We start from the raw sequence: 14,694 nt of genomic DNA on the forward strand, positions 1-14,694 counted from the left end.
ACCTATATAAAGTTGAAATTTCATTCTTAGGTTATTAATAACTTTGTGAAAATTATGGAAATTATGAGAATGAAATATTTTTGGTATATTAATTTTCCCCTACTGTATAGAAAAGAACAATTACACTTATAATAGTTTGGAATATTACAAAATCTATCTAGTATAAACTTTTACATTGTCACAATAAAGGAAATCGTATTTTAGTCGTTACACTAGAGGTTCATTAGAGGTTGAACAATAAATCACTGGGAAAGTATTATAGGCAAAAATATGATAATATTTTTATTGATATCAAAGTGGGTTTTTTCCTCTATTTTTGAGCAAAAGTTGTCCATCAGCTCGTCCATATATAGCTATGGTTCATAGGAGGTGATATTGGGGACTGTAAATATGAAATTATGCAAGTTAGTCCCAATTTGGAATAAGGTATTTGCAGTTTTGAAATTCCAGTCTATATTTGTGGTATATTTTCATCAATTACAATGCAATTGGAAGAAGATTTTCAAGTAACTGTTCAATCTGGAGAAGCTCTCTCCACCCCACCTCCATAGCGTAGATCACAGGAGTCCTGGAAGAATGGACTAACAGCTGAGATGCCCCTGGGCAGAGAGGTAGTTTAGAGCAGCCCTGGTGGACACTCAGTGCTGGGAGCTCCTTTCTACAGCCCATGGCCGTGGGTCAGAGACACCAGCAAAACTGGAGACATCTTCCTGTCGTAGATAGAGATGAGGAATGGACTGCTGGGGACATGTCCTTTTAAAGCACAAGTGTTATCTGCTACAGATGCATTGGGGTGTAGGAGGCAAGGGGGTGGCTTTGAAATCAGACTGAATTGACTGATTTGCATACCAGCTGTACCACTTAATGATTGGATGTAAAATGAGCATAATTTCTGATTTATAGGATTGTTTGAGAATTGGAGGCAATATTTGTGAACTGCCAGGCTCAAATTAAATGGTAACTGTTACAATTGTGTGTGGGGGTAGTATTGATTCCTTAAGCTGAATAGATTTTTGAGGGACCTTACTATTTTAAAAGGTTATTTCGAGTCTGTTTAAAAAGAATGATTACTGAAGTAAATTACGTACAAATTTTGTAAGTTGTAACTTCTTGAGAGGCAGAATATTAGTATATGAGCCATCAGCCCTCAGACTTAGCCAAACAGCAACTTCTTTGTGTGGGAGACGTTTTCAAGTAGATGTAAAGTAACATCTGGCACATTTTCAAAACATTATCTAATGTTATCTTTTAAAATTAGGTTTGATGGACTAAAAAAGCCTGTATTACAGTGGGAAGATGTTAAAACCTATGTACATTACTCAATTCAATGCAGTAACTATTTCTTAACTCTTAGTACGTGCCATATGTCTGATGATAAAATCACAGATATAACGGGGCTTACAGTTCCATCTTGGAAACACACAATGTCCATAGACAAAAAGACAAAATAAAAGACGATTTTCATTTAAGAGACAGAGGTCCAAGGTGAGATCTACATAAGATTGTCTTGAAACTTCTGGACTAGATTATTGGGTTGGAGAGGCAGACAAGGCATGTGTCCTAAGGAAAGTCATTTCTTTACTTTGGTTCTGTATTACCTGTGGTTCTACATTGTCAAGAGAAGGTGTTGAACCTAATGGCTTCTAAACCCCCAACATTTTCCAAGATATATTATCTTTTGAACACTATTGATGACTAACCAAAGTGCCTCAAGTCCTGTAGGTTTCATACGGAAAGAGTCAACAAGAGGCGAGAATATTAACAAAGGACATGACCCGGGACAATTTGCTGGGCACATATTCTGTCATAGAACATTGAGGGGAGACTGCAGGCAAATGTCTGAAGTAGAACCAGGTATTCAGCCTGTGGAGAGAAGGAGGTGGAGTGAAGTTGTTCTGGGTTGCTAACTTGACCACAGGGACATAGTAGCCTGTGAGTTTCTTTTACCTGAATAAAGGAACTGGGTAGAATTGTGCTCCCAAAAAGATATGTTTAAGTCCTAATCCCCGGTAGCTGTGAACATGATCTTATTTTGGAATAGGGTTTTGGCAGATGCAAGCAAGTTAAGGTGAGGTCAAACTACTGGATTAGGGTGGGCCCTATTCCAATGACTAGTGCCTTATAAGAAAAAGGAAATTTTGATACACATACAGAAGACACAAGGAAGAACACCATGTGAAGAAGGAGGCAGAGAGTAGAGTGACGCCTCTACAAGCCGAGGAATGTCAAGGATTATCGGCCACCACCAGAAGGAGGGAGAGAAGCCTGAACCAGATTTTCGCCGATAGCCTCCAGAATGAATCAATCCTGCCAACACCTTGATTTTGGACATCTGGCCTCCAGAACCGAGGGAGAATACATTTCTGTGGTTTAAGCCACCTGTTTTGTGGTAATTTGTTATGGCAGCCCTAGCAAACTAATTCACACCACGAAATGAAAATAGATCTCTTTCTGTACCAATGTCTATAGCGACATCAATATTGATATACCAGGATGCAGGTTTCAATTTTTTAATAACATACTGAATAATTGTATAAGATTAGATCTTCGGTATTTAAAATGAGAACTGTCTGTTTACCTATTTTCCTCTGATCACCATTTTTTCGCTCTCTTTTTGGTTTCAGACTGGCATCAGTTTCACGATGGATTCGCTCATTGCAGCAAACACCAATTTTTGCCTCCGTCTTTTCCAAGAGATAAGCAAAAATGATGGTCATAAAAACATCTTCTTCTGTCCTCTGAGCCTCTCAGCTGCCCTCAGCATGGTCCTTCTGGGGGCCAGAGGTGACAGTGCACGTCAGATCGACCAGGTACTTGTCCACTGCCAGTCACACCCTAATCAGACCTAATCCCGCTTTGGCAAGACAAACTGCTCGCTGCACCCTCGCCTTGCTCGGAGACTGCATTCACACACTCGCCTCACTTTCTCTGCAGTCCCACTGTTCTTCAAAGCTCAATTAATCCACCGTCTCCCGTATGATGCCTCTCCAACCTCACCAGTCAGACAGCTTTTTTCATTCACCTTCTCTGTCTGCATGTCTGTTGCTTTTTCTCTCTATAATTATATACCAACATTGCCAGTTATTGTTAAGGCATGTATGTGTTTTCTCTCTCACTCATTCCATTAAATAAATATTTAGTAAGCACCAGTTATGTATCCAGGCACTAAAGATCCAGGACTTGTTGTTGTTCTTCTTCTTGTTCTCTTTCTCTCTCTCTCTCTCTCTCTTTTCAAACGCCTGTTGGCTTTTCTTTTGAAATTCTCATATACCCAGAAGCCAGGCACTTCCCCTTGCCACTCTGAGGTCTGACCCACCACTATCTCTTCTCACCTGGATTCAACTTCCTCGTGGGCTTCCATGCTTCCACTGACAGTGTTCTCCACTCAGATGCCAGAAGGATCTTTGCAAAACTTAAGTCAGATCCTGCTTCTCATCTGCTTAAAACCCGGAATTCCCATTTCGCTAATGATAGAAGTCTGAGTTCTTACAACGGCCCCTGGAAGTCAGGATCTGAATCCAGACAACCCGGCGACGCCATCCCTCACAATCCCCCCCCCCCCCCCCCCCCCCCCGCCCCTGCTCCGGCTCCAGCCACACTGGCCTCCTGGCTTCCTGGGGAAAGCCATGGCCACTGCTGCCTCCGGGCCCTCGCTCCACCCTCTTTGCTGATGGATCTTCCTGCAGATAAATGATCTATAACTTACTTTCTCCTTCAGGTCTTTGATCAGAGTTTACGTACCTTGACCTCTCAATCTAATGCTGCGTCCTGGCCCCCAACCCCCAAAGATTCCCTCTTATCCTTGCTACTTTCCCTCCACATGGCATTTTCCATCTTCTAACATACTGCATACTATAATTACTTACTAGGTGTATTGCTTCTTGTATGCCTCCCCCACTAGAATATAATCTCCTAGAAGGCAGGAATCGTTTGCCTAGAACAGTGCTTGGTTTATAGTAGCCACCCAATACCAATCTGTAGAATGAATGAATGAAAGCAACAAGAACAGCTCTCCAAATAGACCAAAGGCTCCTGAGGTGGTCTCATATGTCCCTGGATCTAACATATAGCAGAGGGGTTATGTATGAGCATAGCTGTTGTCCCTGGTATAGAGGACTGAATTCTTGGATTAAGGCAGACTGTGTTCAGGGTCACTCAACTTTATTCGTTTTCTTTGATTTGGTATATTATTCTATTAGCAACAGTTAGCATTAGAGTGTGGCTGGTATCCTCCTGGTCAGGTTTCAGATGTTCGTTCTCCAGCCACTTGGGTGTCACCTGCCAGCAAACCTGGCAGCTGACAAGCTGTCACCTACCTTTCTGCAATGCTCTGGATAACTTGTTTTTTGCTGTCCTCACTCACTGGATGGATTTGAAGTTCTAGATCATCACTGTCTAACACAAATATAATTTGAGCCATGTATGTAATTAAAAAACCTGTGGTCGGCATACAAGAAAGTAAAAAGAAATAGGTCAGACTAATTTTAATAATATATTTTATTTAACCCAATTACAATTAAAAACGTAAATGAGATATTTTAGTTTCTTTTTTTTCATACTAAGTCTTCAAAATTCCATTACACTAACAATCAGCTCAGACTGGCTCAACAGCTGCATGTGGCTCGCGGACACCTGATGCTCTTTGAGTTTGGTTACATTCATTCTTACATGCAGTTCGAAGGGGGTGGGGCATTCCGTGTCCTTCCGCTCCATTCCACTTCACAACCCAAGCCAAAAGGAACATCCACGTTCCTTCAAACTGTTGTTGATTGTTTTGTTTGACTATGTAATCATCGCCATTGCCACCTTATAAACATGATTTTGAAGCTATTCGGACTTCGTGCTGTTCATACTGTTTGAAAGACCCTGTATTGTCATCACGTAGGTACTACACTTCAGTGACTTTTCCCAGAATAGAAGCGAAGAACCTGATCCCTGTCTGAAGTACAAACAACAAAAAGTGCTGGGTGACAGCGCTCAGGAAGGGCAGAAAGGAAAGACAGAGCGTGTGACGCTGCAGGTGAGCCCGCGAACCCCCGCCCCTCCCCCGCCTTCCACACTGCTCGGTCCCGCGGTCCTGCATCTGCGGACGCTTGCTTAGCCCCAGACATCAGCTCCTAGCTATCATTGGCAGCAATAACCGCATGTGACCCACTTCCTTTCTGATTGCGTGTCTTGTACGTTCTTGGCTGTAAGCTAGTTTCTTAAAGAGTAGGAACTAGTGTCTTCTGCTCACGATGAAGAACCTTAGCGCGAAGCTTCCTTACTGACCTACTTTTGCAGGCGGCAGGCCTCCAGGATGAAGCATGGCTGACGATGAAGGACAGCAAGGGGCAAGGATCCGCTGTGGGGTCCTTACTCTCTTCCCTCTGCCTTCGCCTGCTTTATTTCCGGCTGAAATCGGTACTGATGCACACAGCTTTCATTGGTTGTCTCATACTAGGAGCAGGAGAGGTGTTCTTCAGGTTATAAATCCCCCTACTTTAGAAATGTAAGAGGAAGGTGGAGAGAAGATTGCCTCTTTCGTGTATGGTTAGAAGACAGAGAAAAACGAGGCGCACTGATCTAAAGCGTGCCTTGCAGAGACCCCAGCTGTGTTTTCCCTGGAGGCTCTTCCACCAGTGCAAGAGCCGTAATTGCCCGCTGGGACCACTTCGCACTCTTCCTTCTCTTCTTCTCTGCTTGCTCCCCCACGTGGTAACAAGGTGAAATGACAACTTGCTTTAGTGATGTTTAACTCCTCTAATAAGATCGCATTTTCTGTTTTCCTTTGTTAGGAGGAATCTTCAAGTAATGATGTTGGATTTCTCAGTTGCCACTTCGGGCAACTTCTCTCCAAATTAGATACGATCAAAGCTGATTGCACCATGAGTATTGCTAGCAGGCTTTATGGAGAGCAGGAATTTCCGATCCGTCAGGTGAGGGAGGCACGGATGGGATTTCGAGCTATCCTGTAGCATACCATTTAAAATTCAGTGAGTAGCTGGATTATTCACCTGCCATGTAGAACACAAACGTCTTGGAAAGGATGACGCACTGTGGACTGGTGGGTTGGCCGGGGCCCACCTTTTCTCCCACACCTTCAATTGCCCTCCTCCTAGTTTTCAACTTGAGCAGTTTACGAGGCTTCTTGTGAGTGGAATGGAGTGGGTGAAAAGAGGGTCACGTGACTAATAGCCTTTGTACCACGTATCGGTTTGGAAATGGCTTTCTTTTTTGTGACATTTTTCCCAATCAAGGTGCCTGGTAGATGTACTTGGTAGCTCCTCATCCTGTTGTCCCCGACCCATCCCCACTTTGGATGGTGGCCCAGAAACCACCTTTTGTGCCCGGATCAGGGAAGCCCCCAAAGAAATTGCACTCACTTAAGACTTAAGAAGTGGTGTGGTGTATTTGGAATCAAAATTCACGTGTCACTGTGGCTACACTGCTTTGTGCCTAGAGGAAGATTCATCTGAATCTGGGCTGCAGTTTCCTTTGTCACCACTAGACGGAACCACAGACATGGCACCGAACACGAGGGGTGTGACCAATGGCAAGTGTGCAATATACTTGATTAGGGATGGTCTAGTAAGGGGAGGGGTAGCGTTCTTTGACCAAAAGAAATAGTTCTCTTACAATGGACATGCAATTTTATGTGCTTTTTTTTTTTAAACTAGCTTTAGTGAGATTTAAATTACATGTCATACGACTGACCACTAAAATATACAAATCAATGGTTTTAGTATACAGCGGTACCTTGGTTTTCGAAGGTAATCTGTTCTGGAGACAATCGAGTTCTGAAACGTTTGAAAACCAAGGCACAGGTTCCCCATAGAAAGTAATGCAAAATGGATTAATCCGTTCCAGACCTTTTAAATCAACCCCCAAAACTGCAAATTTAGCATGAATTTTACTATCTAATGATACCAAAAATCCATAAAATTTATTGTGCTTGTAAACTGAAATGTTCGTCAATGGAGACGTTGGAAAACCGAGGTACCACTGTGTTACGTTATTGTTTTAAATATACAAATCAGTGGCATTAATTACATTCACAATGTTGTGGAATCATCACCCTATTTCCAAACCTTTTTCATCACCCCAAACAGAAACTCTGTAACCATTAACTAGGTTTCTTCTTCTTCTTTTTTTTTATTAAGCAGGGTTTTAATTCTTAAAAGCAGAAGCATTTTACAGCTAAGTCACTCAAGTTACTTGACATTTATCTCGTGATATCTCCACAAATGGAATCCCCAGATAAGAGGATATCTGTAGGAAAGCCTTGTGCCATTATAACTATGGACTGCTCCACGAGTAAGCATTCTATATCCTAAATTGTTGCTGCAACATCTGACATGTCTCTGGATAATTAAGACTGGGGACAGATAGAGACGGACGTGCAGTCAGTTTAAATTACTAGGCATGTCTGTTGCATTAAGTGTCTCACGATTGCCTCACTCCTACCTAGTAGCACAATTACATGATTTTATTGTACTATTTCCATTTATTCTAATGTAACAGGAATACATAGATGGTGTGAGTCAGTTTTACCACACAACGATTGAAAGTGTTGATTTCCGGAACGACACTGAGAAGTCCAGGCAAGAGATTAACTTCTGGGTTGAATCTCAATCCCAAGGTAAGAAATACCAAAGACATTGCAGCTGGTATTTTTCCATTTAAAAGAAAACAAGTCAGCCGAGCTTTTCAGATTGCTAGTGTGTCAGGGACCAGATGCTCACATCTGTGGACTGCGTCCAAAGCTTCTTCTGCACACATCAAACAATTAAAATGCTTACTTATTGTCAGTCCTTTGCTCCCGCATAAAGGTGAAGGGCTTTTCAGCCAGGCATAATGCCAGCTGGATGTAAATTATTTCCACTTCTTTTAAAGGGTCAGTAAAAAGATTGTGAAGAGAATATAGTGATTCAGAGGGACATGGAAATAATACTTGTAAGACCCTTATTCTTATCAACTTTTCACTGGATATGTAGGTGTTTCTGAGTGAGGGGGGATTTAGAGAGTGAAGAATGGGGAAATTTTGATTTCAACATAAATGGAATTATTCTTTTTAATATGAAACTCCCCTTCTGGCTCCATCCAGCTCCCAGCAAAATGGAAGTCTCTAAATGGACTTGGGGCTGTGAAGGTGACCACTCCGTCCTGTCACATTAGGTACAATCAGTGCCCCGTTCATCAAATACACTTACCTGGGCACCACATTCTCAGCCATGACCCCTCCGAGCTTGATCTTCATCTTCATCTGCCTTCTGCTCTTCGTTGTCCTCCTTCTAATCTTTTCTTCTATGTAACCCAGTTATGACGTTGTATAAACTGTGCTACTTCGGGATAGTATCAATCTTTGTGTAATGCCTATCCCCTACCCCAGTGCGTGACTTGGTATGGTACGGGATTCATCACTGCGGTGATGCTGGCCTTAAAAACAAAACAGGAACTGCAGAAAACTGGGCCTGACTGCAGCTAAATTGGTCAAATGACCTTGGTCTTGATGACCTCTCTGGTTCTCAGGAGTCACATCTGTAAAATGATGGAGTAGGAGTGAGAAGAGTAGCTGCCTTAGTGTCTTAGAGTTAACTTGTAATTAACATATAAATCTGCATTGCCTTAATAAGAACCCACCCAAGTAAAAAAGTTTTCAGTATCGCTTTACATGTTGAACTAAGAAAAAAAGGGAAGCTAGAGAAGGTTTAAGACAGGAAGCATGTCTTTTAAAAGATGTCTCCGATTGTAGAATGGAGAGCAGACTGGAAGTGGACAGGAGTAGATGTAGGTGCAGAGGGCAGAGGGACAGCTTCATTGCAGAAGACCAGGAAAGAGGTGCTGGTGGGGTGGGCCAGGTGGTGCTAGTGGAGAAGGTGAGAAGTGAATGAACTTGAGAGATATTAAGATGCACATCAGAAGGATTTTACCAATCACTTAGATGGAAGACGGATTGTTTAATGAGAGTCAGAGAGTCATCCAGATGACCCATAACACTTTAATTTAGAATCTCAATTCTTCAAAATGCAAAACAGAGTCTATGAGCATAAATAAATAAATTGCCTTTGTGATACCACATTCATGTCTCCTTATAACAGGTGTCAAATGTTTTAACGTAATTTTTCAAACCAAGATTTTCCTGCAGGGGAATATGCCCTAGCTCCTCCAAGTCTCCTGTCCCTTCACATTGGCTTAGGGCTGGGGTTTCCCTGCCTGGCCTTTTCTTGGGGGAAGCACCCACACTCCCAAATTATTTCTCCTTACTTCTTCCCCATGCCACAAAAATTCTCAATCCTCCAAGGTTCCACTCAGTTGTCAAGAGGAAAGCTGGTTCACTAAAAAATTTACACGTACTAAGGTATGAATATCTAGTTTTCCTTAGTTAATACTCCCAGAGTGTTTTAAGTCTGGATGAGTCAACATAATCTATTATTATGGCATTTAAGTGGAAATCTTCTTGAATTAGAAGGGTCTTCTCATCTTAACGCCTAAGCATACATTCAAGTAACGGTATTGGTGATTTGGTATTTTGGTGTGGAAAAGGGTGCTTACTGAAAATGAGCTAGTGCCTGATAGCGCAGGCTTTCCCAATCTGCCTTAGGGCTGTATTATTGTGAAAGACATCCCAGAGCTGAGCCAGGAGTGAGATCAGTCTCAGGATTGATCTCAGCCAGCGTTTCTGCTTTTTGGCTATGTGGCCTCACCTCTCATGGACTATGGTTTATTCTTCTATAAAGAAAGGGTAACAATACCTACTTCTCATGGGATGGAATGAGAGAGGACATGTGAAAGTTCCTATAACATAGGTTTTTATGCATTTTTGTTTATATGGAAGCATCTATACTCTGCTATGATGAGTACATGAGGGACATTATAATATAATCAAGTGGCAGGATCTATACTTTGAAGGATAAAGTAGGGCATAAGATGTCTGATGACAAGTTCCAACCAGAGGGACAGGGAGAATCACAGGAAAGTCCCTCAGTCACACTGCTCTGATCTGGGTTCTCCCCTCACCACTCCCATTCTTACCTTCACTTCCACCCCACCCAGGACTCTGGTTTCATTTTCTTGGGTTAGTTTTTGAATGAGATATTCTTTTTTTGTTGTTTGTTTTTAATTTTTGGCTTTTTTAAAATCTTATTTTCCTTTAATTTTTTAAAAATTTATTTTAAGTGTGTTTTTCCAGGACCCATCAGCTCCAAGTCAAGTAGTTGTTTCAATCTAGTTGTGGAGGGCACAGCTCACAGTGGCCCATGTGGGAATCGAACCGGCAACCTTGTTGTGGCTCTAACTAACTGAGCTAACCGGCCACCCTTGAATGAAACATTCTTAAATGAGACTCTGTAGCCTTGGGGAGGTTAAGCTGCATTAAAAAAAAGTCTGTCTACATGAATACTTTTGATACAACTCATATTCAGGGTATGCTCTGAAACAACCCCTTTCTCCCCTTTTGAAGGTAAAATCAAGGAACTCTTCAGCAAGGACACCATTAACAATACAACTGTGCTGGTGCTGGTGAATGCTGTTTACTTCAAGGCCAAATGGGAAAAATATTTCGAAAGTGAAAACACCGTTGATGCACCTTTCTCTCCAAATGAGGTACTATATTAGAGCATGAGGTTTTCTTGATACTCCACTCACAGTTTCCACTAAGAATGACTAAGGTATGTATGCTCAAATCTAACACTTAGGTCTCTGGGTTACAATGTACACTGATAATAAGAACATTTTACTATTAACAAAAATCAGGACCTGAATTTTATTGAGCATTTCTGTGCCAGGCACTGCCCTGAGCATTTTCCATTCACGATTCCATTTGTTCCCCAAAATAACATGATGAAAATGCTTATTATTATTCCCAATGAGGGGTCGAGGGAAAGAAAATGCAAAAGTGAAGTTACTTAGCCAAATTCACACATTAGGATTCACATTTGTGAGTTGTTTGCCTCAAAAACCCATGTTCTAAGCTACCCGGCTGTAGAATGGGAGAAAATAAAAGGGTGAAACCCCAGCCCCGCACTTGTTAGTTGTGTGACTCTCTCAGGTGATTCACGTCCTCATCTGTGGATTGATGGCTTCCCCACATACTGTGAGATTTTATGAAGTTTAAGGTGTCTGCGGCTGTGCCCTTTCCTCTGATGGAAGTCTCTGGAACAGGTGTTGTTGTTTACTATGTAGGTGATTCTCATTGAACCAAGGCTCCCGCTGGCCCTGTGGTGGTGTCACGCAGGCCACCAGGAGTGGGGGTCGTGTGAGGGCACAGGAGTGGGGTGAATGAGGCCAGGAAGATAGAGAGCCGCAGGGCTTGTTTCTGCTGGCGAGGCTGAGGGTAGATGCCTGGATAGACAGTCTAGCAACGAATGGTCTTGGGGGCTGAAGAAACCAGGGGAAGAGAGAGTGTTGGCAAGGTAAGAGTCAACGAATTAGCGGGCAGAGGACTCTCTAAGGTTGGGTCACTGGTGTGGCTCAGAACTTCTGGCAAGGACCCCGCTCATCTTAACAGACCCCTGTTTTCAGGGAAGTTGGGGACCATGTTTGTAGGCTTATATGGCCGTCCTCTGACTTCCTACAGAATGCAAAGAAGACTGTGAAGATGATGAATCAAAAGGGCATGTTTAGAATCGGCTTCATAGACGAGCTGAAGGCGCAGATCCTTGAGATGCCATATGCCAAGGGGAAGCTCAGCATGTTTGTCCTGCTGCCATCTTGGTCTGCAGATAACCTGAAGGGCCTGGAGGAGGTAAACGTTCATTTTCCTGTCTCCACAAAATGTGTCCTCATAGATCTTGGGAGAGCCGTATGATCTACCGTCTACCATCCTGGGGCAGGATGGCACCAGAGCTGTCAGAGGTACCAAAGAACACATAAGAATCTGAATTCGATGAGTTCTACTTGTTCCTCATTTGTTTAGAAGCGAACATGCCAAAAGCATGGGCTAGGACTTGCCTCTCTAACCTGATTGCTCCCTGAAATCATATTTTTCCAGACCAAGAAATCCGGAGGGTGAATAACTTGAGAATTGCTACAAATGAAATAGCATTTCCTTTTCCCTGAATATCCTGACTGCTGACCTCTTATTCAGACTATGTTGCTATAGTTCAGTTCAAGTCCCTTCAGCTGAATCCCGCTTTGGGCCTATAGCTGGACAGCAGAGGAGATGTTGATAGTGGAATAGATTGCTTGTGAGGTGGGAGTTAGTACAGGTTGGGGAAGCTCCGCTTCATGTTGTCCTGAGGGGCATAAAGACAGTAAGAGAAACATCAGTACAATAATTACAACAATAGCAATTATTCAAAATTGATGACATGCCTGCACTATGTTAACTGCTTGAAATGCATTTATTTTGTTTAATCTTTGCAAGAGCCTAATGGCATTATCCCTGTTTTATAGAAGAAAAGGTTGAACTTCAAAACGTTAAGTCTTCTTCAAGCTCACCCAACCTAATCAACTGAGCTTTTGCTAGACTGGTTGAAACTAGTTTGTCAGACACCAAAGAACACTGGAACTCAAATCACCCTGTAAAGAGGACAGAGATTTACTTGGAGAAGCTTTAAATGAAGGTGTAGGGAAAAAACTTGAAGATTGTTACTGACTGTTGAAATAGACGCGGGCCCTGTGAGGTAATTGGGGCATTCTTTGCAGGCTCAGACCCTGACCCTAAACATTATTTTCTTCCTCTTGTAGCTTGAAAGGAATATCACCTATGAAAAAATAGTGGCCTGGAGCAGCTCAGAAAATATGTCAGAAAAAAGAGTAGCCATCTCCTTCCCCCAGTTCACCCTGGAAGACAGCTACGATCTCGTTCCAATTCTACAAGACATGGGCATGACAGATATCTTCGACGAGAAGAAGGCTAATCTTACTGGAATCTCTCCAAACCCCAATTTGTACCTGTCAAAAGTTGTCCATAAAACTTTTGTGGAGGTGGATGAAAATGGCACACAGGCCGTCGGAGCCAGTGGAGCTGCCGGCTCAGTAATGTCTGCCCCATCCTGGGAGACGTTTAATGCTGATCACCCCTTTCTCTTTTTCATCAGACACAACAAAACCCAAACCATTCTCTTTTATGGTAGGGTCTGCTCTCCTTGAAATGAGCACACTGTCCAGTACCTGAGGGCTGGGAGAAAATTGGCAATGCAGTCTTATCCCAGTAGAACATGGGCATTTGCATTTTTGCTAATATCTAAAAGTCGACCGAATTCTCCTCTACATGGGTGATCTCTCTGTGATGTGAGAGACGAGTTCCATGTTCTTCACACAGGCTTGGTTATGGAACAAAAGAATTTCTCATTGGTAAGGCGAGGCAGTTTGAGGTAGCTCTTCCAATCCTGACCCAGAGTGCACGTCCCACAGGTCAAATGTACCTCAGATAATCAAATGCTTAGTTTCTCCTGTGGTTCCTTTTGGGGTTGATGTTTTGAGGGCTGATTTCATGCTAACATGGCATTCCTACCGCACACTGAGCTGGATAACCATGACCTATATCAAGGTCTGGCATTGGCCAGTATTGTTTATGTTCTTATTCTTTTCCTTGATGAACAAATCTTCTCATTTGTACTGGGATTTCACAGAATTTTAATTACAGGGGGATAATGTATCTATTTACAAAATGAGAAAGAATGAGATTCTTAAATCTTTCTGTAAATCGCTAAATACATTCTGTACGAATCTTTGATTGATTAAAATGTTTCTTAGTCAATAAAGTACTTCTGTGATTAAAATATATACCATGTATTGCCACCTGAATTTTTTAGAGATATAAATCTAACTTAAACATTTTTTCATCCAAAAATAAAGACATATGTAATAGATATAAAGCTAACAATTCATTTTAGTTGCTCAGGAAAGATATATCTTGTACCAGATAAATTCTCCCAATTTTCCTCCATAATTACATGTGGAGGCATACAAAAAAGATGAAAACTCACAGTAATTCTAAAACCTAAGAGCTAGCCAATGAGTCATCAGACTATGGAAGAAATAGCTGTTGAGTAGACGTTCATGGGGCTGGATGGAAAGGCCTCGTCAAGGGGTCACCTGTAACATGTCACCTGTGTGTCAGTCTGTCTTGTTTTCCTCCCACTACTGCCTTCCCCTGAGTTCAGAAGCACAAGATCTCTGCCAATCTAAATTCTGGACATCCATCTTTCTATTTTGTACTTTCTACTATTTCCTAGCCTCTGTCTTTAAGATCAGCTTGTTTTCTTCCTGTAGCCATAGTTTCCTTCCTGTAGACCGAAGGAAACTGCCAAGTATGACTCAGAGGAAGGTGAGGACAGGGATTGGTACTTTCCACCACTGGCACGTTAGTCATCACAAGTAAAGTATTTTTGGCAGGAAAAGGACAGAAAGCCCTGGTGGCAATGTTTGGGTTTGTATATTTCATCTACTCTCCCTGTTTGGAGTGTCAGAGACTCAGGCCATACAGGGAGCAATGCATTCTAACAGCCCAGCAGAACTACAGTGGATGGAAGCCTATGGGACACTGGGAATTACGCTCAAAATTAGGAGCTCTTGACTCCTCATTCTTTTCACACCAGCAAGACTGACCCTTCAATAGACAGGCAGAGGCAGAGAGAGCTAATTGCTAGAAAACCAGTCAGAGCATGAAAATCAGGAGAGTGAACGCCTCCATTTCTAGTTCAGTTCCCTCCATTCAGCAATGTTGACAGGTAGACCAAGCGAAGCAATGTAGATTCCAAAACAATT

General features: G+C 42.4%; 1 protein-coding gene across 5 annotated transcripts in view; it reads left to right on the forward strand.

The window, feature by feature from the left end:
* Positions 1-13,601, forward strand: part of SERPINB12 (serpin family B member 12) — a 36,202-nt gene extending 22,601 nt beyond the window's left edge. For 4 of the 5 annotated variants that reach the window (XM_033135652.1, XM_033135653.1, XM_033135654.1 and 1 more), the window contains 7 exons: positions 2,625-2,810; positions 4,886-5,020; positions 5,778-5,918; positions 7,504-7,621; positions 10,442-10,584; positions 11,558-11,725; positions 12,670-13,598. In XM_033135652.1, the coding sequence (XP_032991543.1) occupies positions 2,625-2,810; positions 4,886-5,020; positions 5,778-5,918; positions 7,504-7,621; positions 10,442-10,584; positions 11,558-11,725; positions 12,670-13,074 (1,296 nt within the window). In that variant the 3' untranslated portion in view covers positions 13,075-13,598. Of the gene's footprint in view, positions 1-2,624; positions 2,811-4,885; positions 5,021-5,777; positions 5,919-7,503; positions 7,622-10,441; positions 10,585-11,557; positions 11,726-12,669 lie in introns of all 5 variants that reach the window. The other variant, XM_033135657.1, reaches the window with a different exon arrangement.
* Positions 13,602-14,694: the final 1,093 nt, after the last annotated feature.

Source organism: Rhinolophus ferrumequinum, chromosome 19 (genome assembly GCF_004115265.2).
Source record: "Rhinolophus ferrumequinum isolate MPI-CBG mRhiFer1 chromosome 19, mRhiFer1_v1.p, whole genome shotgun sequence".
NCBI classification, from domain to species: Eukaryota; Metazoa; Chordata; class Mammalia; order Chiroptera; family Rhinolophidae; genus Rhinolophus; species Rhinolophus ferrumequinum.